This window comes from Anolis sagrei, chromosome 5 (genome assembly GCF_037176765.1).
Source record: "Anolis sagrei isolate rAnoSag1 chromosome 5, rAnoSag1.mat, whole genome shotgun sequence".
NCBI lineage: Eukaryota > Metazoa > Chordata > Lepidosauria > Squamata > Dactyloidae > Anolis > Anolis sagrei.
In genome coordinates this window covers 139,563,990-139,590,681 of record NC_090025.1, presented here as the reverse complement: position 1 = coordinate 139,590,681, position 26,692 = coordinate 139,563,990, and the positions used below count along the sequence as shown (strand labels likewise).

General features: G+C 36.7%; 1 protein-coding gene across 4 annotated transcripts in view; it reads right to left on the bottom strand.

Moving 5' to 3' along the window:
• Window positions 1-10,908: 10,908 nt before the first annotated feature.
• The window catches only part of SLC16A7 (solute carrier family 16 member 7), a 137,260-nt gene continuing 121,476 nt past the window's right edge, over window positions 10,909-26,692 (bottom strand). For all 4 annotated transcript variants that reach the window (XM_060777546.2, XM_060777548.2, XM_060777549.2 and 1 more), the window contains exons 4-5: window positions 24,030-24,836; window positions 10,909-21,488 (exon numbers count right to left, since the gene is read on the bottom strand). In XM_060777546.2, coding sequence (XP_060633529.2) covers window positions 21,217-21,488; window positions 24,030-24,836 — 1,079 coding nt within the window. In that variant the 3' untranslated portion in view covers window positions 10,909-21,216. The remainder of the gene's footprint in view (window positions 21,489-24,029; window positions 24,837-26,692) is intronic.

The following is a 26,692-nucleotide window of genomic DNA, read 5'->3' as shown; positions in this document are numbered from 1 at the left end:
ATCATTATCAAGAGAGAGTATGCCAAACATCAATTATATCAGGATTTAACAATATTTCTGCACATCCTTGATATTCAAGGAGAGATTTGTCAGGGAAAAATCAAGGGCATTCTGGATGCAAATACTCTGTGTTAAATTGCCCAATTAGCCAATAAAATATCCAGTGTTCAGTCTACTTTTTGAAATATTATTGTCAGCAGTGGCCTGCCCATTAAAAAAGTAGGGGGGAGGATTATTCAAAATAAGCTATATTATTTGTCAAGCACAGAAGGTATCTGCTGAACCAAGGAAAGATGTCAATGTTAATTCATGGACATAGAAACAGACTTCAGCTAATTGCTCATACATGTTAACATCTTGGAAAAGAGAACCTTTGCTATTCTATATAGTGTTTTTTTTTGTTTTTGTTTTTTTGTTGTGTCAGGAGCGACTTGAGAAACTGCAAGTTGCATCTCCTTATGGGAGACTTCACTCATGTCCCCGCATGGGGAGCTGGAGCTGATAGAGGAAACTCATCCATGCTCTCCCTGGATTCAAACTTGCGACCAGTCGGTCTTCAGTCCTGCCAGCACAGGGGTTTAACCCACTGTGTCACCGGGGGCTCCTTCTATATAGTTAGAAGCCCACAATATATTGTATCCTCCATTGGGAATAATAATACACAGGGCAAGCCCTGCTATAACAAGTTTTAAAATAATTATTCTAAGGAATGCTGGGAAGTACACCAACTTCAGGGAATGCACAAGTGTTGCAAGCAATTTTGTAATTTCTGCAAAGGTATTTTTAATTTTTTTAATCTATCAATAATTGTGAGGGATATGGTAGCACAGAAGCAAATCAGGTTCAATGCATTATGTAATGGGTTATTGATAAGTTTTCTCATCTATAGCAGAGGATGGGCTTGTTATGAGGAGGTGGCAGACTGGCAGCAAAATGCACACACATCATGGGATAAGGACCATCTCCAAAGTTGATGGTTCTGCTTCAGTGCTGGTTTGTTACCTTTATGCAGTAGTGAATTGTCTTCTTCAACAGAATAGATAGCAGCTATCACTATCACCATCTTCATCCATATCACTGAAATTACAGCTCTCCTTTCCTATCCTGACAACCTTGAAATGGAGATGCTCTGCTCTGCAGTCTGCCAGAACTATGTGATGTGCAGTGGTTTTCCAACAGTTTTCTAAATGATAGAGAGCTGCCACAGTTGCTACCAAATTGTAATAGCAACCACTCCAGATTTAGCCTCCATTACCAAATTTCAGGACTGGGAGCAATGCAAATACTTATGGCCAAAATGGTACACATTATTAACAACTGATGGTCTTCTCTCCCCATGAAGAAGCAATGGCAGGTGCTGGAAAGCACAAAGGAAAGAAGGATGATAATGGCATTGGTACCACCATTGATTTTGTGTTGCCCAATGCCTGACTTGTGCTGAATGTTGGCGATACTGCCATGCTGGGGATCACCACCTTGGCTGTCAATCAGGTAAGAGTGAACACAATGAATGAAAGGATTCCAAAATGCATGGGTACTGGAAAAGATGCGGTGTTTGAACTGATTTAGCATTCAGCTTCCTGCTTCTTCAACTTGAAATGTATGACCGGGCAATCAGTGCTCCTGCCAGTCCCATCCATTTGAGCCAATCAGGAAAGAGAAGCTGGGAGGAACCAAGTTGGCCTGGAACATCATTGTGGTTACTAAACAAGATATGAAGACTAATATTAGTCATTTTCTTCAGATGCTTTCCACTGATCCTTCAGCTTTTGAAACTGGTAGTTTGTATATACAAGTCATCTACATAATCCAGCAACTTGTTGGTTTTGATGACTAAAAGCAGTTTGTTGATGATAGGATTTTAATTAGGGAGTAGATTTTAATGATTACATAGTTCAGTAAAGTAGCCTGAGGGAAAAAATAGTATTTGTCCAGTCATTCCTGGCATTGTACTGAAAACGTTGTACTGAACAGGACAAGTTACAATATTTGGTCACCATTTACACTAATTACAGTTGCTTGGTCACTCTATATGTTTATCTTCTCTTCCTATTTTGTTATTCCATGTTGCAAACAGCTGGGCTGCATGCATTGCTCTTGAGGCTTCAAAATATGGGTCAATAATTTGTTCAACCAAACTAAAGCCCAAGCAGAATAATAATGTTTACATAGAACCTATTGTTAGCTTATAAGAAAATTTATTTTGCCAGGTGGAAAAGTGATCTCCATCGGACAATTATTTCATCATCCATATAACCTTGTGCATTCCTTTGGTCTCTATTGTCCCTCTCCACATGAGTCAATACTATATCTGTCTCTCTGGAAGTGAAACTTTGAGAAAAATCTATTGCCACCATAAGCAATAACTCTGAACAGGTCCACAGGGCATTGCTAATCCAACAAATGCTATGTATGTGTAAATGAGCAAGATCAAACAGCCTGGGGCTTTTATTAATATCTAGTGAAGGATGCAAAATCTGTTTTGTTTTCTATAAACACAAGATTCTTCAAAAGAAACTGAAAGTTTGGGTTTGTTCATATCAATCACATTGCTCTTTTTAGCATTTCTAAACAATGAAAAACAGTGCAGATTGTCAACAAAATACCTAAGAAACAAAACACTCAGGGCAAGATGAGGAAAAGAAGAAAACATTGACCCTCAACTTCCCTGCACAACATTTGGGTGAGGGGGGAAAGGTAATATAGAGTAAAAAAAAGTTGGCTTTGCCCCTTCACCCATCCCATATGACATCTCATGGACACTGAAATCCAGGGCCAGTCTGGAACATTGGTGCTTTAGACCAACCCTGGATTCCATGGAGTTGTTTAGATGCCCTGTGAAGCTGTTCAGAAATTCTGAACAATTCAACAGTGGGAGTAGATTCCAGGCCATCTAGTTGGGTTGAACCTAGTTTAGACCCACTACTTGACTGGAGAAAAGGAGTGGGGGACACACACAAACATGATTCAAATAAAAAGACTCCAAAAGTTCAATGAAATGCATTTTCTGAGTAGTGTAAGTCTAAGATAGGGAGAGGGTACATGTGGAACACCAGTACCCATACATTCACATTTTATTATTTTATTCCTGATATGTTTCACATCAAGAGGGTTTTTTTAGGATATACTTTTTAGATATCTTGAATGAGCAATGGTGAAGTCATAAGTAAATCAGATCTATTTGTCATAACTTTCTAATATATTTTCAGAACTATATATATTACACACATAATATCCAGTTAATTTTTCTGGAGATGTCCAAGCCTCTTCCTTCATGTTTGATGTGAGTTCAGCAAAACCACCTCCCCCTGTTTGGTTCAAAGAGAGATTTAGAGATTGAAATCACGTGCTGATCTGATTCCAATCAACTTGATCAAATATGGATTATAAATCAAAATTAAAATTCAGAAATGTTGCTAAATTACATGTCCATTAGTCTTCATTGCTTACAATTTACAGCAGGCATGGGCAAACTTTGGCCCTCTAGGTGTTTTGGACGTCAGCTCCCACAATTCCTAACAGCCTACCAGGTGTTAGGAATTGTGGGAGTTGAAGTCCAAAACACCTGGCAGGCCAAAGTTTGCTCATGCCTGAGTTACAGTCTAGTAAAAGTGGCTTTGGGAGTCTTTTGAAGCCGATACCTATACTTCAGTCCTTTTGTAAAAACTGCTACCTTTTCGAATCTGCAAAATAACTTTACATTTACTCTTAGTGTCACTTTTAAAATATACCCTTCTTAGAACTTCATTACCTTCCAAAACCAACTTACTATTGTTAATGTAGATAATCATTTTTGGAGAGTAATGAAGGATTACTTCCAACTCAGTGCTGAATGAGAGTAGATCAACTGAATTAGTGGAATTTGCAGAAATGTTCATTTACAAAATTTCAGCTGTTCAATGAGGCTAGTTTTGTTGGTAGTTAAAAAATGAATATAGGCAATCCTTCTCATGCAGGATCTAATACAGAGTTCTCTGTGTGGATTTCAATACACAGAAAGAGAATCTCTAGGTTGAGCTTTTCAGTTTATCTTATAAGTGATGGAAATGCTATGACTACACATTTATTTTACCTGGGACAATATCATGTGCAGACTGAAAATCTTACAGATGCAGAGGTTGGAATTATTTGAGCTTCTCATGCTTTTATTGGTTTGTCTACTGAAGTCACTGGGTGTTTTTCAACAACTGTATTGTGTTATTTGTGGGGGCAAAGTTGTACATGTGGTGCTATTTTATGTGTAGTTGTACATTTGTGGGTGTTGTGTTGTGCTCCAGTTGAAATTTCTGGTATTACTGTAATTGTAAAGTCAATCTTGCATTTGGTTATGATATGAATGTAGTTGCATATTAGCAGAATATTGCCATTTAAAACAAGGGCTATGTATCACAGTTAGCATTTAAATGTAGTTGCAGAGTTGAACCACACTACTTTGATGTAGCATTTCAAGTACATTTTATTGGAACAAATTTGTTTTCCATCATGGCACACCATTAGTTGAGTAGATGACTTTGTCTAATTACATTCAAGGCTTAATCTTCTTTGCTTATTTTGATTTTTCTATAATATTCTGATTAAACATTTTACAGGGATTTCCTCAGCTTCATTTAAAAGCAACACTCTATAGTCTACATGAGATAAAAGAAATACCAACTGCAATGTAACTTTTAACAGGTGGCTGGAAAAATCTCAGCTCTCTGGAAACGCACAGTAAACACTTCAGGGTGTAAATGCATGTGAACTCAAACTGAGAATTGGGGGTTGTATCAACTGGTAACAGGCAAAACAAAATGCTGTGTTGTGTAACAGCTTTCATTGGGATCACGAAAAGGCACAATAGTGGCACAAAAGTGGAGCATGCTTTCAGTTACGGAGCCATGGTACAAAAATCAGGCATAACGGTAACAAGGACATTTCCACAATCAAAGAAAGGTCTAGCAATATACTTCCTAGCTTTCTCTCATTGTTTTTTTTTTTTTAATATCAGGAGATACAGATCAGTCTGAAGCACTTCAGACTACGCTGTTCTGTTCTGAATTTTTTTGGGGTATGTCCAATATATTTCAGAGCTAATATAAATTGATATGGAACAACTCAATTTCATTTCAGTGTTCAATATTTAGGCCCCCTGAGCTGCTGAATTTGCTGACCGAAAAACAGCTGAGCTGCTGAATTTGCTGACCGAAAGGTTGGCACTTTGAATTCGGGGAGTGGGGTGAGCTCCTGCTATTAGGCCCGGCTTCTGCCAATCTAGCAGTTCAAAAACATACAAATGTTAAGTAGACCATTAAGTAGCACTTTAGCAGAAATGTAACAGTGTTCCTTGCAGTCATACTGGCCACATGACTAAGGAGGTGTCTACAGACAATGCTGGCTCTTCAGCTAAGAAATAGAGATAAGCTCCATCCCGAGATGGACATGACTAGACTTAATGTCCGGGGATACCTTTACCTTTACCAATTCAATATTTGAAGCAGTTGCCAGAACTGTGCATAGGTAGCAAGTCAGCTGCAGAGAGCTCAATAAGCATCTATACTGTGAATATAATGTAGTTTGATAGTGATACCTCTTTTATAGCCATGGCTCAGTGCAATGGAATTGTGGTGCTTATAGTTTGATGAAGCACCAGTACTCTTTGGCAAAGAAAGTTAAAGACCTTGAAAGAAGACAACTTCCATGACTCCATAGCATTGAGCCATGGCAGTTAAAATTGCACCCAACTGCATTAAGTGTAGATGCACAATCAGTTTATAAGTAAAATTATATGAATGTGTGACCATTTAGGAGAGTGAAAAAATATGGAATGTTTTCAGATTCCTCTTTGTTCAAATTTCCTCCAAATTCAACAGATTTGTATTACTCATTATACTTTCTTTAAAAAGAATACTTACTGTTGTTGTAGCTGCTGTTATTTGTGATTAAAATTGTACACAGAGTTCTTTAGGTGAATGTTTTCTACATGGTTTGCCACATCTGCATCAAACATGTATTTCGATAATGGTACATATTGATAAAACATATGGTCAGGGAAGAACTCTGATCTAACTGTACAAGTGACTGATTCGAGATTATTTTTTGCATGCTGCTTTCCCAAAGTAAAGATGTTCCTTCATGAATGTTGCACAGAAATAATTATGATGCAGCATTATGTCTGATCACAAGATTGCTTTTATAATCATTTATCTATGCAAATGCATTACGAGCCATGTGAAAGTGAGAAATATATGTAAATTATTGGAAGAAACTGAATGATGCATGTGCTCAATTTTCAGTGTTAATTTAGCAATTCACAACTATGTTAAAGAATGAAACATTCAGCCATTTTGTGCTACAAAATGGATGACTTTGTTTTCTTCTAAAGGCTATTTCAACTGGGGAAGGTCAAATGTTTAGCTTACAGAATAAAGTATAAAAAGAAATGGGAAGGAAGCCAAAGATATTTAAAGGAATGGAAACTTAACTAGAATTATACTTCTGTTCTGCTTAAAAGGTATCCAGTAGGCCTGGGTAACAACGGAAAAATTTGTTTCTAAAATCGATTCGTTTTTTGGGAGGTTTTGCGTTTCGATATTTAAAAGATTTCTGAAATTTTCCTTTTAAAAAGTTTGATATTTACGAAATTTCGTTAATATTAACGAATTGGTTCGTTAATGGCGGACGTGATTGTGGAATATGCTAAAAAAACCTCCAAACGGGACAGGGGGAACTTCTGAAGCTTCCCTCTCCCTCTGTTGTTCACTGTTGGTGTGATAAAACAAACAACAACTATATTATATTATATTATATTATATTATATTATATTATATTATATTATTATATTACATTATTGTATATTATATTAAATTATAATATATTATATATTATAATAATATTATTATATTATATTATACATATTATATTATAGTATATTATTTTATATATTATATTATATTATATATTATTATATTATTATTATAACAAGAAAAATAGCTAGAAGCACTTAATTTAGTGATCTACTTCTAGTATCAAGAACTAAAGTCTGTAGCAAATTGCTGTGCCAAAAACATAATTTAGCAAATAATCCAGATTATCCTGGTATATAATCTGGGATAAGAGCAGTTCAAGCAAACTGCTTCAGAATCACAGGGTTAGAAAACATTGAGTGGAAGCAAGGAAAAGTGTTCTCAAAAAACTGTCCCAAGCCCACACAGCATGCCCAAAAGCAGAAGATTAAGTCAGAATGAAATGTCCATCCAAAAACAATCCGATGTAAGAATCCAGTCTTTAAACCGCTTTGAAATGGTTTGTCTCAACCCAGCTAAAACTCTTCCTTGGCCAGCAGCTTAAAACTATTCTAATATAATATAATATAATATAATTATTATTAAGAATGGATGGACACCTGTCAGGGGTGCTTTAATATACAATTATATTAATATAATACAATATACAATAATAATATAATATAATATAATATAATATAATATAATATAATATAATATAATATAATATAATATAATATACAATAATAATATATTGTAATAATATAATATAATATTATTATAGTATATTATTATTGTATATTATATTATATTATTATTATTATATTACATTATATTACATTAAACCATTTCAAACCGGTTTAAAGACTGGATTCTTACTTCGGATTGTTTTTGGATGTTTCCTTCTGACTTAATCTTCTGCTTTTGGACATGCTGTGGTCTTGGGACATATTATATAGATATAATATGATATATTATAATATAATATATACAATTATAATATAATATAATAATATAATATAATACACAATTATAACATATAATATAATATAATATAATATAATGATATAATATACAATAATAATATAATATAATATAGTAATATAATATATAATAACATAATATAATATACAATTATATTATATTATTATTGTATATTATATTATATATAATATATTATAATATATATTATATTATATATTATTATACTATATTATAATTAAGCTGTTCCTCCTAATCCTCCTCCTCCTGATTCTTCTCCTCCAGCTGGCTGCAGGATTCTGAGTTATATGGCTGTGTGGAAAGCTGGGTTATGTGAGGCCACACTGCCATATAATCCAGTTTAAAGCACGTTTTGGGGGATTTTCTGCTTTGAGATTCTGAGTTATATGGCTGTGTGGAAAGCTGGGTTATGTGAGACCACATTCCTGATAGTTCGGCTGATCGGCTGATCAGTAAACATATTCATGAATTTCCTGCTGTTATATTAAGACTCTTACCCATGCTGTGACAGTAATCTCCCCCCCCCCCCGTTTAAAAAGTTTGAAGACCCCTGATATATAGTAATAAATAATAGTTTGAAGCTGCTGCCCAGGAAGACAGCATGAGGAAAGAGGAGGGAAGCAGCAGAGCAGAGGTGGATGGCAGGAGGGGAGAGACTGGAAGTGGGGCAAATGCGCGGCTTGCTAGCTTGCTACCGGGGAGGGAATGAGACACGGTGCTTGGGAGCGCCGGATTGGCTCCCGGCGCACCCATCATCCTCCATCCTTAAACGTCATTTCCGAAATGGGCAGAAGCTCGTAAAAAAGATGGAGGATGCCGTTTCGCTATTTAAAAACACTTCCGGGTTTGAAAATAAGTTTTTAAATCATTTTGTAAATGTTAAAAATAACGAATAATTAACGAATTACAAAATTAACGAACGAAACCGCCCAGCCCTAGTATCCAGGATTCTAATGCTGTTATGCTTCAGATGGCATTCCATACTTCAGAGAGTACGGACTATATAAGTAATGTATAGAAAGTATACAGATATGAAAGAAAAACAAGAAATAGAAGATAAAATTGGAAAGAGATAGGATTGAAATAAGAACATTCTGAAGCCAAGATGGAGCCTTGCTGTGATCCAGACACTGAAAAAAGATGAGAAAACACTTTTCTTATAAATACTCTCTAGGTTGGGACAAATGTATTATTTACTTATATGGATTCAATGGACCAGTGCCGGTGTATTCAGCAAGCAGGAAGACAATTTCTGGTTTTCATGAAATACAACTTTTTTGCTTAAGTTGCCACAGTCTATTCTTATGACCCACCACTCTTTGACCCACTGCCCTTTGAATCCCTTGGTGAGGGACAGACACCATCAGTGACTGAGAACACAAGAATACTTTAAGGATTACACAGCCCAAAACAACAACAAAATTTCTTGGCATCTTGGTTTTAAAGCTTGAGGTTATTTGGGTTGCTGACTCAGAAAACTGCATTAAGTAGACCACATCAGCTCTAGTTTTTTAGATATGGGTATCAAGATTTTCTATGGCTGAGCAGACAAAGACTGGTATATGGCACATGTTCTATATCTCAAAAACTTGAGCTCATGGGAGGAAATCAGTGTTATTTTTTGGAATCGGCAGGTCAAATATACCCAGAAACATGTCTAAAATTTGAGGCACTAAAATTTGTGTTGTCCTGTGTTACTGGGTGCCATGCTTGGGAAAAGGTAGGATATTAGATAGATGGATGGATTGATGGATGGATGGATCGATAGATAGATAGATATTCTTGCTCCTAAAACTTAAATCTCATGCAAAGCAGAATGCAGGCATGAAAAAATACTTGAGCACTCAGGTGTAGCTTCCGGGGCGGGGGGGGGGGGGGGGGGAGGGGAGGAGGAAATGCTTCAATGGGGCATAAAACCCAGTAGGAAATTTTGGAATTATTCATTTTTTTTATTCTGTGTTGTTTCTTCTCATGGTTCAAACCACAATTCCTTAGCTTGCATCTGTGCTATTTCCTGTAGTACTGATATTCTCTATAAATGGCAAGTTTCCTCATATCAAATAATTTAGCTAAAATTGATGTCTATGCCAAGAACTTAAAACCCTTGGACTGGAAGGCTAAATACAATACATGCCTGTGAGAGATAAATTCCTGTAGATACAGGCAGTCCCTGAGTTACAAACATCTGATTTACATATAACTTCTAGTTATAAACAGGGGTGTGACAACAGGCAGTACAAGGAAATAATTAGGAAGGAAAATCCATTCCTGGAAGAGTTATCTGGGGAAAAAGTGTCTCCTGTACTGAAGCTTGATTACCAATTCCTATTTCCACGACAGCCAATAATTTTCAAAATCCAATTCTCACAGGGACAGTAAGTGAGGTGAAATCTTCTGAACAGGGGTACAGACAGAAAAATAAATGTTACAAGGATGTTAATCCTTCTCTATGCAACCCAAAACTTTAAAAAAATGGGTGCAGAGTGGAGTTACATTTCAAAATGCACCTGATTTGACTTACATACAAATTCAACTTAAGAACAAACCTATAGAACATATCTTGCTTGTAACCCGGGAACTGCCTGTATGTGAAATGTGCTTAATAGTGAATCATTCTTTTCAATGGGATAAGCATAAAAGGCACTGAGAAGTCAGTGTAGCATGTGCAAGAGACCTTACATGAATAATGCATTAAACCATGTATAACTGGAACTGCGTATATCAATCTCATTGATATTAGAATTGTACTGGATATCAGTTTCACTTAACTGTACATTTTTAAAAAAGAAATTTCAAATTATTTCTGTCATATTTATGGGGAAAAATGAAAATTCCAGAACTCTATTATCAGGGGGAAGAAGCAAGTTCTTCTCTATCATTATCTTACTTGTAGAATGAATGTTTAGAAATGCAGATGTTGGCAAAGTTTCTATTTTGGATGAGAACTCTGTGCTGGCTAATGGATTTTGAGGATTCCAGACCAAACAAAAGGTAAAAAGATTCTAGCATTGTGTAAAACATAAGCTCTATCAATGACTTGAGGTCCCTATACTTTGCAGTGTATAACAAAAATTACCAAAAATAAGTACAGTGAATCACAGTCCAAACAGAAACCTTCCAAATGAATTATTAGAACTTACAATAATTTCAGAAATGTTGGGAATTTTATTTTGTGTTTTGACTTCCTTAAACCTATCATGGATATTGTTCTGAAACTTCCATAAATTTACATGGAAATTAGATGCTAATAGAGGCCTAAATACTGATTAATGGGTATGAAAAATAAATAAATAATATATGTATTTAAATACAACATCATACAGTCACTATGTATGCCTTTATACAATATTAATAATACATAGTATAAACAGCAAAAGTTTGTCATGTCTAAACAGTTTACTGAGGCGATAAAGAGAGAAGTTTGCTGTCAACTTGATACTCTTTGGAATGTGAGTAGCACCTCGAGCTAAGAAATGATTGTCAAACATTATCTATCCAATATGTTCAAGTCCAAAACAAAAGTAAAAACAAGCATATACTGGTATTGCAATTTAAAAAGAGAGAAAGAAATGTATTATAACTTTTATTAACAAATATGATTACCAGTGAGGTTAATATTGCTTAGAAAGTCAGTGCCGATAAGTGGTAAGAGCATGTTTACAAAGTAGAACATGGAAGAAATGATGCATCACTAATAATGTCTTTTAATTTAGATTAACTCCATGGGTTACAATGCAGAGTTGTGGAACTCAGGGTGCATTCTGACAGCTCACAACATGTCCGAGCTCCCACATTTTTAACTGGAGCGTCCAAACGATGCCTCAGATAAAAAGAATTAATTTGGCACAATGCAGGAAAGCCTTGCTTCTGTTACCCATACTTTTGAATCTTGAGGTCTATTTTTTTAATGGTGCAAATACTGGTGCATAATTGAAACTTTGTGAAAGACTGAAAGCATGTCTTTGGATTGTGACCATACTCTAGTGAGAGACAACAATTCATCCACATCAAATATACGTATGTAAGTTTTAAAAAGATGACAACATAAAATAGATGGAGGCACAAAATGCAGATAAATTTCATTTGAAACTCATGGAACACCAGTTGTCACATAATCAATTCAACTCATAGCCCGCCAAGCCTTCACAAATGAATGAAAATGAATAAAACTCCACCAGAATCTACAAAATTACATTAAAGCTAAAAGAAAGACTTTTCATTTTGTTTATTTTTAAATACTGAGACAAAAAAATATGAATCTAATGAGCCCTACATGGAATAATTTATAACTATGAAAACGTGTAAGACCTTGTATTGTTGAAGCCCTTCATCACCGGAATTACTGGGTTGTTGTAGGTTTTTTGGGCTATATGGCCATGTTCTAGAAGCATTCTCTCCTGACATTTCACTTGCATCTATGGCAGGCATCCTCAGAGGTTATGAGGTCTGTTGGAAACTAGGAAAATTGGATTTATGTATCTGTGGAAAGTGCAGGGTGGGAGAAAGAACTATTGTCTCTTGGAGCTAGGTGTGAATGGTTCTATTGGCCATCTTGATTAGCATTTGATGGCTTGACAGTTTTTAGGTGTGGTTTGTTAGTGCTTGTTAGTAACTCCAGACAAGAAACAATCACCCCTCAACAAAGGATTCCCCCTCAACAAAGCCATACCTAAAAACTATCATTCCACAGATATAAATCCAATTTTCCTAGTTTCCAACAGACTTCACAACCTCCGAGGTTGCCTGCCATAGATGCAGACAAAATGTCAGGAGATAATGCTTCTAGAACACGGTCATATAGCCATAAAAATCTACAATAATCTTGTGTAGACTTTGTCCTGCTCTGCCATGCTCTCTTCCCCATTAAATAAATTTAGTTCAGAGTGAGTTGATCTTCACAATAGTGTTTAAACCCCGCCTCCTGTCCTTGTCTTCTAACCTTCTGAAGATGCTTAATCAAATTTGTTCTACCTACACCCATGTACAAATATTGCAAAATACTTTGCAGTTAGGGTATTCTTGCTGATTTACTCTGTTATAACACTTCTTTGTGCTGCCATAAAGGATATTTGTAGCAATATGCAGCGGCAATGAGGACTCATGTCTGTTATGAGAAAACATTGGTTTTTCAAAAGGTCTCTCTTGATAGAGGTGACTGTAGATTACAGCCCACAAAAATTAAACCAAGCAGTGGTGGTGGTGGTGGTGTTGGTGTTGGTGGGATTCCATTTTATTTTTTCCCAAGAGGGAAGGGTGAGTCTTAGCATTGGCAGTGGGAGTAGGACAGTTGACTTCTTGTGGAAAATGCTGTCTCATTCACAATCTGCAGGCCAAACTATAGCCCAGGATATTGAATGGGGTGAATGAGGGATGTCACAATATATGACGGAGAATATTCAGAAAACAAAAAAACAAGGGCTTTTGTTTCAGAGAGAGCAAGGAAAAGAAAAATATCTGGAAATATTTTCCAGAAAAAAACAACTTGTGACAAGGTCAGTGGTTTTCAATATTTGGTATTCCTGATGTTTTAGATTTCAACTGCTGGAAGTCCCAACCAGTATGCACAATTCTCAGGAATTATGAGAAATGAAGTCCAAAACATCTGCAGGACCAAACGTTAAGATCCACTGAACTAGATTAACTCATCACCATAAAAGATCTTTGTGCTATGCTTGCAGAAACCTGTGACAATATAAGTCAACCCCAAAAGAGGTACAGTGGATTGATTTCCTAGTTTCCAACAGACTGTGCTAAGACACAAAAGAGACATGCACAAGAAGTGGAAAAAGGGAGAAATCACCAAAGAAGAATTCAAACAAATAGCCAACTCCTGTAGGGAAAAGATCCGTAAGGTTAAAGTACAAAATGAGTTCCGGCTTGCCAGGGACACAAAGAACAATAAAAAGGGCTTTTTTTCTTATGTCAGTAGAAAAAGGAAGAACAAGGAGGCGATAGGGCCTCTTCGAGGAGAAGATGGGGTAATGCTGACAGGGGATAGGGAAAAGGCAGAACTACTTAATGCCTTCTTTGCCTCAGTCTTCTCACAAAAAGAAAGTCATCTTCAACCTCAACAAGATGGAGTGGATGAGGGATTAGAGGATATCCAACCCCAAATTGGAATACCTGGCCATTCTAAATGAGTTCAAGTCCCCAGGGCCAGATCAACTACACCCAAGAGTATTGAAGGAACTAGCAGAAGTCATTTCAGAACCATTGGCAATCATCTTTAAGAGTTCTTGGAGAACGGGAGAAGTTCCAGTAGATTGGAAGAGGACCAATGTGGTCCCAATCTTCAAGAAGGGAAAAAAAGGATGACCCAAACAATTATCGCCCAGTCAGCTTCACGTCGATACCAGGCAAGATTCTGGAAAAGATTGTTAAGGAAGTGGTCTGCAAACACTTAGAAACAAATGCGGTCATCGCTAATAGTCAACATGGATTTATCAAAAACAAGTCATGCCAGACTAATCTGATCTCTTTTTTTGATAGAGTTACAAGCTGGGTAGATGCGGGGAATGCCATGGATGTAGTGTACCTGGATTTCAGTAAGACCTTCGACAAGGTCCCTCATGACCTTCTGGCAAACAAACTAGTCCAATGTGGGATAGGCAAAACTACGGTTAGGTGGATCTGTAATTGGTTAAATGGACGAACCCAGAGGGTACTCACCAATGCTTCCTCTTCATCCTGGAAAGAAGTGAGGAGCAGAGTGCCACAAGCAGGGTTCTGTCCTGGGCCCGGTCCTGTTCAACATCTTTATTAATGACTTAGATGAAGGGTTAGAAGGCAGGATCATCAAGTTTGCAGACGACACCAAATTGGGAGGGATAGCCAATACTCCAGAGGACAGGAGCAGAATTTAAAACGATCTTGACAGTTTAGAGAGATGGGCCAAAACTAACAAAATGAAGTTCAACAGGGACAAATGCAAGATACTCCACTTAGGCAGAAAAAATGAAATGCAAAGATACAGAATGGGGGACAACGCCTGGCTCGAGAGCAGTATGTGTGAAAAGATCTTGGAGTCCTCATGGACAATAAGTTAAACATGAGCCAACAATGTGATGTGGCGGTAAAAAAAAGCCAATGGGATTTTGGCCTGTATCAATAGGAGCATAGTGTCTAGATCTACGGAAGTAATACTACCTCTCTATTCCACCTTGGTTAGACCACACCTGGAATATTGTATCCAATTCTGGGCACCACAATTGAAGAGAGATATTGACAAGCTCGAATGTGTCCAGAGGAAGGCGACTAAAATGATCAAGGGTCTGGAGAACAAGCCCTATGAGGAGCAGCTTAAGGAGCTGGGCATGTGTGGCCTGAAGAAGAAAAGGCTGAGAGGAGATATGATAGCAATGTATAAATATGTGAGAGGTAGTTACGGGGAGGAGGGAGCAAGCTTGTTTTCTGCTTCCCTGGAGACTAGGACATGGAACAGTGGCTTCAAACTACAAAAAAGGAGATTCCATCTGAACATGAGGAAGAACTTCCTGACTGTGAGAGCCGTTCAGCCACGGAGTGTGGTGGAAGCTCCTTCTTTGGAGGTTTTTAAACAGAGGCTAGATGGCCATCTGTGGGGGGTGCTTTGAATGCAATATTCCTGCATCTTGGCAGGGGGTTGGACTGTATGCCCCATGAGGTCTCTTCCAACTATGATTCTATGATGCTATGATTTGTAGCATTGAATACCCACCCCCTCAAAAAAGAGGAAAGGAATAATATCGTAGACACATAAATCAGTTGAGATGAACTCAAAAATCATTCCCTGAATATTATCGTGTTGAAGCCAACAAGTGATCCAGTGGGCTTACTTTAGTTGGAACTATTCAACAGCATTCTGCCTGGAGATGTAATGAAAAGATTCCTACAATAATAGATTCCCCTTGCAAGCAAATTTAACTGTGAGCATCACAGTTTCATTTATTCTTTTTTTAATTATGCAGCACAAATAGAACATTTTTTTTGAAACTTTAACATCATTTGTCTTTCCTGTGTAGTGCTTCTAGCAGTGAAGCTTCTGACATCATTTGGTTGAGTTGAGTTGGTGTGATGGCACGGAATGTTCACATGAATCCTAAGTGCTCAAGGAGCAAAGCTGACAGGATGTCTGAAGACATGTTTTTGAGAAGAAAATTATTGGTTTGACTTGGACTAAAAGCTCACAATGGCCTTAGGGACAAATCTCTCTTCATGTGGCAAACTGTGGACTGGAAAAAAGATCAGAAGATTAGAGAAAACTAAGGACATGGTGGCTAAATGAAACATTTCAGACAATATGCTGAGAAACAATTAAGAAGGGGGGTGGGCTGGTTTGAGAGAAAGAGGCAGAACAGATAGGAAGTAAGGTAAGAGTAAGGAGAATAAAATGCAAATACTGTCTTCAAACTAACTAACCAATTCCAGGAATTGGTTTCATGGGTATCTGTTCAGGGCTATGGGCTCAGAAATATGTATCCTCTATTCCTATGTTGCTTCTTGGTCTTGTCTCCCTCACTAAGCAAGCAGAATGTACAGATGAGGAGGAAGAGTAGTAACTTCCTTCAGATACCTGCTTTTTAGAAGTAATATAGATTCTCTCTCTTTGAGATATCATATAGACAATGAGGGGTAAGAAAATAAATATGCATATCCAATAGCGATTAGAATTTCGGCTACTCTGAGAACATCTTACCTAATGGTCTTCTCTAAAAGATAGACTTATTTTGGATTATAACCGTTTCCTCAAAACACCCGCTAAATGTGTGACAATACAATATTCATTATCTCACTACTCATCATTAGACCTGACTGGGGAAACCAGTTTGGTTACGTGAGGAACTTTTCAATATAATTTTTAAAACTATATTATGCCTTTCCCCCTCTTTGTCTTATATCTACTTACAGAAAATCTACAAAGGATGATGAAATTTGGCCTGTTCTCTGTGCTTGATGAGAATTGAATTTGTCATTATTATACAACTACATTGGAAGACACTATAAAATAATAGATAGATTTTTTTTAAAAAAAACATAACAAAGAAAGAATGTGGGCAACTTCAATATACCTCATTATTGTGAATAAACAGCCCGGTGAATAGTTTAAATCCCATCCATTTCAGCAAAAGCATTGCAAAGCATTGAATTAATGTGACTAAAAAAGGTTCTGGTTTGATGGAATCCATCTTCTACATTCTTGCTGACAACATGGGTATGATATCATGGCTTTTATAGCCTTACAGTTCTCATACAAATATAGTCAAAGTTGGAAGTCATGAAAAATGTTTCATGAGCACAGCAGGCTCCCCAGTTCAGATCTTTTCCCTCCAACACATAAAAATATAACAGAGCCCTTATTCTAATCTCATTATTTCAGGACTTGAGAGTATATGAATACAGTGAGGAAGAACCGTGATATCTCTCTTGCAGTACAATGTGATTTATATTTATTCAGTGGGCCTGAATTCTAAGCCACTCTAGATATAGGATTGGAACCATCGATGATTTGTAGATCTGGTTTGCATGCTTAAAAATCTTTGTTATAGTCCACCAAGCTATGTCCCCTCACACTCTCACATCTCAAACATTATACATGACCATAAACTTGCAAGCCACACAAGAGCTTTTTTTTTTTACTATAGGAAGCTTAAGTTTGGTGTCTGTTTAATATTCTAGATGCAAACGCAGTTAAAAATAAAACAACTATAATTCAAAGTACAGTTTGTTCGGAAATAATCATTACAACAAATACATTCTTTTTTGTTTTTGTTTTTTTAAAAAGGTGATTCCTTATATTCTGACAGTAGTTAAAATATGCAGCAATATTTCAGACAAGACTGTGGCAGAATAATACAGCAGAGTAGTACAGCAATTGCAAAATATTGCAATTTTCTCTTTTAATGAATTCTTTATTAATGTATGAGTGGAAGAAAGTAAAAAAGTCAAGTATTCTGCTGCAGAAAACAAATCATTTGTTGAAGTATTTTTTCATCTATTAAAAATCAATTTTATTTATCAAACACAATAAAAAAACATTCCCAGAAGATATGAATAATGAAGATTACATTCTGGTAAAGGAAGGCTTGCAAAGAACTGCGGAAATTTATTCTTTTGCGCTGAAGATTTGTTCCGTTTTGTTCATGTACATTCATGTTCGCATCTTCATTATTTACATATTCCAGCAAAATAATACATATGAGCTGGGATCCACAAGCAGAAGATATGAAAAAGGAAGAATTTTGTTTGCTAGTGTGGGATGCTGTAAAACAAAAGATCAGTTTGGTGGTTTCACCACAGCTGTGTCCATTGCAAAAGTGACAAACCACTTTTTCAATGGACCAGTAGCTTACCTCTACAACACTGAAGAAATACTGTGGCAAAAAGGAAAAATCTGAGGGGGTTGCATATGGAGTGATTTTAGGATCCTAGCTATTGTGCACAAATAAAGACTGACTCTTGAGGAAAACCATGAAGGCAACTATGCTAATTCTCTAAGGTGCTCCTAGTCGATCTGTTTCCTTAAGTTCATCGAAGCAATGAAGTCTATAGCAGATTAAACGAGATGACTAACTGAAAGTTCACCGTTGTTCTCACACTGAAGAATGTTTAGTGTGATTTCTGCAGAAGAAAGACAGCCTCTCAGTGGTGCACTGTCCCCATCAATAAGCAGGATAAGGTGGATACATCAAGGCAGCTATCCTGAAGAGATAGCAAAATGCTATCTATTTCTTTGTTTTTACTGTCAGAGATGAGAAAGATGAAGGTAGGATTGCCTGCCTTGGTTATGAACTTGGACGGCTTTGTATATGATTCACCTGGAATTGTAGTGATGATAGGAGTCCATTTGGTTGTTTACCTTAGGCACCAGAAGAGCTTAAACAAACCCTGGTAGTAAATAGAGGATCAAAGATCAAGGTAAGGAAATCAGAGAAATATCCTTTGCTCTATCCAATCACTTATCTAGGGGAACCTATGCCTGTACATGTCATCAATAGGATGCCAGCCATTATCCTCAGTATAATTAAAAGTGAGAGATGTATATGACATTAAAGAAGAGACATGAAAATCTAGTTCAAATGATGTACTTAAGATCCCCTTCATGGTTGCTCTGTAATCTTACCCTCACATTGCCAGGCTGACAGTGATATCCAAGTTAAATGATTGAAGTGATCTATTTATTTATCCTGTTAATAGAAGGGTCTGTCAATGAACAAAAGCCTGGAAAATTGACTTCAGAAATATTTTTCTTTTCAAAAAATCAACCAACAGCAACATTTCCCTATGACCCTGTGCTGCTGACCTGCTTTCTTCAAGGTTTTGGAAAGATCTGCTTTACATGACCAATAGGAGCACCTTTGGTTTGCTTTATACTTCCAGATTGACAGGCCCTGAACCTCTGCATTAGACTTCTTTCTGGATCGCACCACTGTTCCAGATTAAATTGGTCCACAACTGGATGACACCAATGAGAATATTTCTTTGGCCTTCACATAATTGGTTCTACCTGCAGAGGAAGAAAGAGCTTGCACTGTATTTGCAGTTTCGGACTCTGATCATAAAGATCATATGATGTATAGCCAGTTTGTGATCCATGTGCTGGATGTAGCCATCAAATTTATTTTATCTGGTCCCTGACAGCCTATGAATTCTTGAACACATATGGTCTACAAAAGTAATGGACTGATGTTGCGTTCACTGCAGTTTCATTAGGGGAAGTCAATGTGCATAGCAAGCCCTCACAACAGCTACTTGAGAATAGATAGCAATGTGGCAGTGGTGTTTTTTTAAGAACCATGAATGCTACAAATTTCAAACATGTGTGAAGTAAAGTGATGATGACAAGGCAACATGTTGTTCAAAAGTTATACCCTGATCCTAAACATCTGTGTCAGAATTTCTATTTGGGATATTGCAATGATGCAGCAGTTCATACAACCCATCCTAAGTCAAAATGCAAGTCTTAGGATCAGGTCATTAAATACAATTCCTAATCTATTACAGTAGAAGGAAATAACCTTTTTATTCACTGTAATGATAATATGCATTGCATTTAGTAAAAACATTGACAATTTCCCACATCTGGTTGTGTGTGTGTCTATAATTCACATAGTTTTTATCAGAAATAATAGACCGTTTTGATCTACTGAAAATGCACTATACAACAGTGATTCATTTTTGTGCGTTTTCTTTACTCAGGTAGAGGTGAACATTTACTCCATTCTTAAAAGTTTCATCTTCATGATCTGAAATTCTTTCCTTCTAAGTGTCCAAATAGGCATTCGCTAAAATCTCTCTTGAGGATTAAGACTGTTGTCTTCCTTTTTCTAGATAAGCACATGAATGTTGCACTGGAAATTCATTTGGAGCAAAAAAATCCTTGTTCCTGGAAGACCATAATCAAAGCTCTACCTAATTAGGGTCTGTATTTGAACAGACCCACTTGCACCATTTTTAGCAGGAGTTCTAATGCTCTTGACACCAAAATAAAACATAATATAATGCCACAATCCTGCTCCATCCATGCATGAAGAGCAGTTAGAGAAACAGCTCGTTTCTCTTACAAACCATGCTTCCTCTGAACCCTTGATGCAAATAGGTCTAGAAAAGACATTTGCATGATTTGTGTTTTCTTTTTAATGAATACAGTATATTCAATCCATGATTTCCCATTATCAGGAGAAAACTACAATCCTCCATTTCCTCTGCCTTGCCTTACTTGTTCAAATTATGTGAGAGCAAATATTCAAAAAAATATATACATTTGAGAATATTCATAAACAGGAATCATTTTAGCAAATGGAGAAATACATGAAAAGATTAAGAAAAAAATATGTTAAAATGTATATATTAGGAATAGTGGATACCAATACAGATACAAATCTGCATATGGGGAGAAAAAGAAATCATATGACCTTACATGGATCTTGAACAAGATAGGACAAGAAGGATGAAGAAAATTTGGAACACCTAGTGAAAAGGAAGCTGAGGCTATTTTCACATCCCTGCTTGTATGCATGGGAGGCAGAGGTGACTGGTTGCTTTAAATTTGTTGTTCAACAGTTATACCCTGATCCTAAACATCTATGGCAGCATTTCTATTTGGGATATTGCAATGACGCAGCAGTTCATATAACCCATCCTAAGTTGGATCATAATACACAAATTCATTTGGAGCAAGGGCAAGGTGGAGAATAATTCCACCTGACCATATTGTAATACCTACTTGGCAGAACAACATTGCTACTAGTGCAGGGGAAGCATGGTATGGAGGGACAGGAGAGTATGGAGAATTGATCAGCACCTTTCTCTTTCTGTACAGAATAAGCAGGATTGTGGTCTAGATTTTACTTTTTGGAAACTTCTATTCCCATTCAGTATTGTGACTGACTATAATTACTATAAAACCTGGCCTGTACTTGAAGAAATACTTCTAATGGAAGTTATAAATATGAGTATTTGTACAACAGGTTTTGTGCTACATATTGGTTTCTCTTTCTGAAGGATTGTCTTGCATTTTGCTTGATCTGCTGACTGATTCTTCACTCTCTTTGTAGGTCAAAGGTTCTACTTCCTTCGCATCGGCATTCTTTAGTGCTCTCTGCCTTTCTTCTACTACTTTTTTCTCCTTTGCCAAAAGTCTGTAATTGATCGCGTTCCCAATAAACAGCCAAATGCTCGCAACAATGACAATTACACCACAGACAAAATACATGTATTTGTAATCTCCAGTTATATCCACAAGTAAACCTGAAAGAAAAAAGATGGAGATTTTAAAAATATACCATTCTCTTACACAAAAAATGATTATTTGATTTTTGTACCTCACTTTCTCTCCCAGTGTTAATTGGAATTTGAAAACTTTGGCTTGTTGTGGAATCAAGAACTAGTGATAATACTTTACTGGAGACAACTTTTCCCCATGATAACTCTTTCAGGAGTTAATGTATGTAGTTTGGGGACCAACTTGTATTCCAATATCTGGAAAAACTGAAACCACAAACATTTCTGGTTCCAAATATTTCAGATAATGGATAAGCAACCTGAAATTGTGGCATTTATTCCTGGCTTCAAAATGATACAGTTATATTCATATAATAGGCATCTGTAATGAGGGAGGGCAGAAAGAGATCACTGAAGGAAAGAGGCACCAGCCTACACTGACAATCATGTGTATAATTTCTTTTGACTAAATAAAACAAATATTGAAGAATGGGATCCAAGCACCAATGAATGGGCAGAAGAGACATCAAAATAAAATGAAAGATCTCACAATCTTGTAATAAAAATAGATGGCATAATAGTATGGTGAAAAGACACTTTTTGAAAAGGTACTTGTTGAATCAAGTTGGGCAACTTCAGCAAAAGACTTTAAGTCTTGTAATAGAATCTTAGCATATTTACTCAGAATCAAGTCACCCATATCTTCTGCTTGTGGATCCTGTTAGAAATTAGGTTCACTCCACTAGGTGGCATACTGAGAATTTCAGTAGTCAATTCAACTTCAAGAAAAAAAATTCCCTGTCATCCTAATTAAAGACAGCTATTTAATTCAGCCGTGCTTATTCAATGTTTTGTTCATAGATTTATTTGTCAACACCAAAAAGTAAACTGGTTCAAATTAAAATCCTTGTTTTGAAAATGTGCGCTGAGCTGTAATTTCAGCAGCAATAACATTAATACATATACACATGATTTCAACTGAAGTTCAAAGACATAAGAACCTTTCAGTTTTCTTCCTTTTTTATATCCATTGATATAACTTCAATCTATAAAGCCCTTTATGCAGTTCTATTGAAATGCAGCAGCCTTTAAACTCAAAGCAATTTCATGAGTTGTTTTAGTTCTAAGCAGGAAACAGGAAGAATCTGGGTCAGTGGGTGCATCTACACTGTAGAATTGCAACTTTATAAGGTCTTTAACCTTCTATTCTAAAGAGTGCTGGTGCCTCACCCATCTACAGTTCCCAACATTGCATAACATTGAGCCATGGTAGGTATAGTAGTGCCAAACTGCATTAATTTTACACCCAATGTCTCCTCTGAGATGCATCTCTGTCTAGGCATAGTTTTATATACCTCACATATTCTTCATGTACTAACAGCAGAAAAAATGAAGATAATTGAATATCATATCAATGAAAGATGATGTCACTTGAAATAATACATTAAAGGGGAGACTTGAACATTCTACTTAAGACAAAAAATAAGTCTTCTGACTGTCTGGAAGGTTTCACTGGAAGAAACTATATTTGCTTTGGGGAAGGAATATAACAAGCCTTTTCTTGTGTATTGTGTCTACTTTCTAACAAACTGATAAGTGGAAATATGCTGTTCCTGTAATATCTATTTTAATGAAAATTTAAATTAAATTCAGAAACCAAGGTCATACATAGACTCAACTAGTCCTATACTTGATACCAGACTTCAGTAGTTTCTTCTATCACAAAAGGGAAACTGTGCTGTGAATTGATACCAATTGAACAGTTGCATAGGAGATGGTATGAAAAGCAGTAATATTGAGGAATGATAGAAGAAATAAAGAATTGAAAGGAGAGGCCAGAAAAAGTCAAACCTGCATAATACCTCTCAGTGTCTAGGTGAGACAGTAGTACACCTTCAGTAGTACACAATCTGTGGCCCTGTAGGTATTTTGGATGTCTGCTCCCAGAATTCGTAATCATTGGACAAGCTGGCCAGAACTTCTGGAATTTGGAGTCCCAAACATCTGGAGGGCCACAGGATGTGCACCACTGGTGTAATGTATATTGTGCCATGCTTTCAGAAAGACAGCTGCAAATGATAGAGTAGAAGGGAATGATAGGTTAGCTGAAGGATTGGGATGAATTTAATCAGCAAGCCAAATAATGTCTTTTTCGAAATGTGGGTGGAAGTGAGAGGACACCTTTCTGAAAGCCAGGAAGAATCATAGAATCATAGAATCATAGAATCATAGAATCATAGAATCAAAGAGTTGGAAGAGACCTCATGGGCCATCCAGTCCAACCCCCTGCCAAGAAGCAGGAATATTGCATTCAAATCACCCCTGACAAATGGCCAGAAGGTTGAGATACATTTTTTTAAAAAATTTCATACATGATTTAACTGCTTTATTGTACAGGCTATAAAGAAATGTGGGGGAAAGAAAATAGTACCTGATTTTAAAAAAATGTGTGTAGGGAATTATATTTTACATACTGATTTAATCTGCAAAACTGTTAGTTGCATATATCTATCATCGTCATCATCATCATCATCATCATCATCATCATCATCATCATCATCTACTTACCTCCTAATGGAGGCCCTACAAGAACAGGGCAGCACTCTACAATTGTGACGAGTCCAACAGCACTGGAAAATCTTGCAGCACCAACCAGATCCATCAATGTTTCGAAAAGGACACTGCTAACCATTCCAAAGGCAAGACCAAAAAGTACTGCATACACAACAAGTCCTGTGTAGTCATTGGCCAATGGGCACATGATGTGGCACACCCCATTGTAAAAAACAGCAAAACTAAAGAAGTATTGGATTTTGGGTCGGATGTATTTTGAGTTTGCAAGGAGGCCCATAGAAGGTCTAGCAAACATATCTACAAAAGCCAAGATGGAGAGTAAAAAAGCCGCTGAATATTCATCGATTCCCTTGTGCTTGGCATAAGGTGCTAAGAATACAATTGGGGCAAAGAAGCCTAGAAACATAATTACATTTCCAGACAGATAAATGAGAAAGCCTCTGTGTTTGAAGAGGGATAAATCTAAGTATTTATTGATGGTTTGCCAAATGGATTTCTTGTCATTCTTGCGCAAGGCAGACTCTCCTTTCCCCTTCTCCACATCCTTTTTTGCAGCAGGGCTTGGTTCAACAGGTCTCATCAGTGATCCAGCTACACAGCAGTTCAAAAGAAGACCTCCCAAAATGAGAAAGCTTCCTTTCCAGCCAAAAGCATTAAAAAGAAACTGATTGAGAGGTGCTAAAGTACTTAGAAAGACTGGACTCCCAGCCATGGACAGTCCGTTAGCAATGGGACGTTTTTTGAAAAAATACTTGCCAATCATTGTCAGAGCAGGCTGCAAGTTGAAAGCCAAGCCTAAACCTAAAAAGGAGAAATGAGAGAACATACCATTACTGTTCTTAATATCATATAGTACATCTCCATAGTCAGTCAAAATTATCTCCCCTGCAGCCCAAGGGAAAGCAAAGAAGTCAATAAGCAAAAAAGCTAAAATGTCATCTTGTAATTCCCCAGGAAGATTAAAAAGTCATTGATACGGGAAATAAATGTGCACATTCACTACTTTCCATGTGTTTTAATGTCATTGATATGCCACACTAAATTTCTCTCATCTCCCTCTCCTGCGGTGCAGTAAGAGCAAAACTCTCACACAATCTATGTTGCAGACAACAGAGTGACAGAGGAACAATGATATCAAGACCTTGAGCACACTGTTTCTGTATTTTACTAAGATATAATCCAATTTGCTCTTGGTTCATTTCACTGAAGTTATTAAATGTCACCTTCTTTATGAAAATATCAGATTTTAGAAGTACAAATCAGCTGCCTTTTTGTTTCCCTCATACCTAGGTTTGAATGGGTACATATAAATAAATGCTCAATGTGCATGGATCATTTAACAGAAAAATGCTGTTTTCACACATTTTATGATGTCCTGAGATTTTCTGCAGGGAAGCAGCTTGGAAATCTCTGTGCACAAACTTTTATGTATATGTGTCTATATGAATGGAAGGGATTGGCCCAGGAATGCAGCCAGCCAAATTGTCTTTGGTAATGTTAGAAGCTCAGTTGCATAAGGAACAGAAAGAAATGTAGCTCTGACCTTCATCTAATTATGAATGTGTTTCTTTGTAACCCTCTCTCATCATAAGTCTTAGAGTAGGCTCTGTACATCAAATATCTTTGGTCACACTTCTAAACTCTTTTGCTATAAAGCAGGGCTTAAACCTTGCAGTCGAATGCACAAATTGACTGCATAAAACTGTGCATGGGATGTGAAATAGGATGTGGAGGGATTCCATATCTTGATACTAAAGAATAGCTTTCCACAGACATTTAGATCTCTGACATGACCACACCAATGTCGGGTCATCTGCTTGAGTGTGAGTGAGTGAGTGTTGGTCTGTGTGTGCATGAGAGAGAGATCTATGCCAACATCATGGTTTGCCATTGCTCAAATCAGTCTCTATTTAGGATCTAATTGTAATGCCTTGTCATAAGATTACTGCTTCAGATTTTTAAGTCATGTCAAATTATGATTTGGAGCTTTCATTGGGCTTCACACACCATGGTTTGAGGTGGCATGATATGATTCTTTGTTGCAGTGATCGCATAGCAAGCAAGGATGTGATGGAAGGCTGAAAGAATTGCTATGAAGCAGGGCTTAAACCTTGCAGTCGAATGCACACATTGACTGCATAAAACTGTGCATGGGATGTGAAATAGGATGTGGAGGGATTCCATATCTTGACACTAAAGAATAGCTTTCTATAGACATTTACAGACCTACCACCAAGACTCTACATTTGGAAAACAATCATACTCGGATTATGATGATTAAAACCAAAGATCATCTATTAAAACCAAATGTGAAAAAATGTAGTATAGGTAAAATGCGATACTTTACATGGAACTTAATCAAAATAATATCTTGCTTCAAGATATCATAGGCCCCTTCTACAGTGCCATATAATCCAGATTATCAAAGTGGATAATCCACATTATCTGATTTAAATTTAATTATATGAGTCTACACTTTCATATAATTCAGTTCAAAGCAGATAATCTGGAGTTTATATGACAATGTAGATGGGGCCATAGTAGCCAGAAGCGTTATAGCAGAAGCATAGATTTAAGGTGATACTAGATACGACTACTAATTTCAATATATGTCCTTCAATATGCAGCAATATGGTGCTGAGTATTAGTTTCTGATT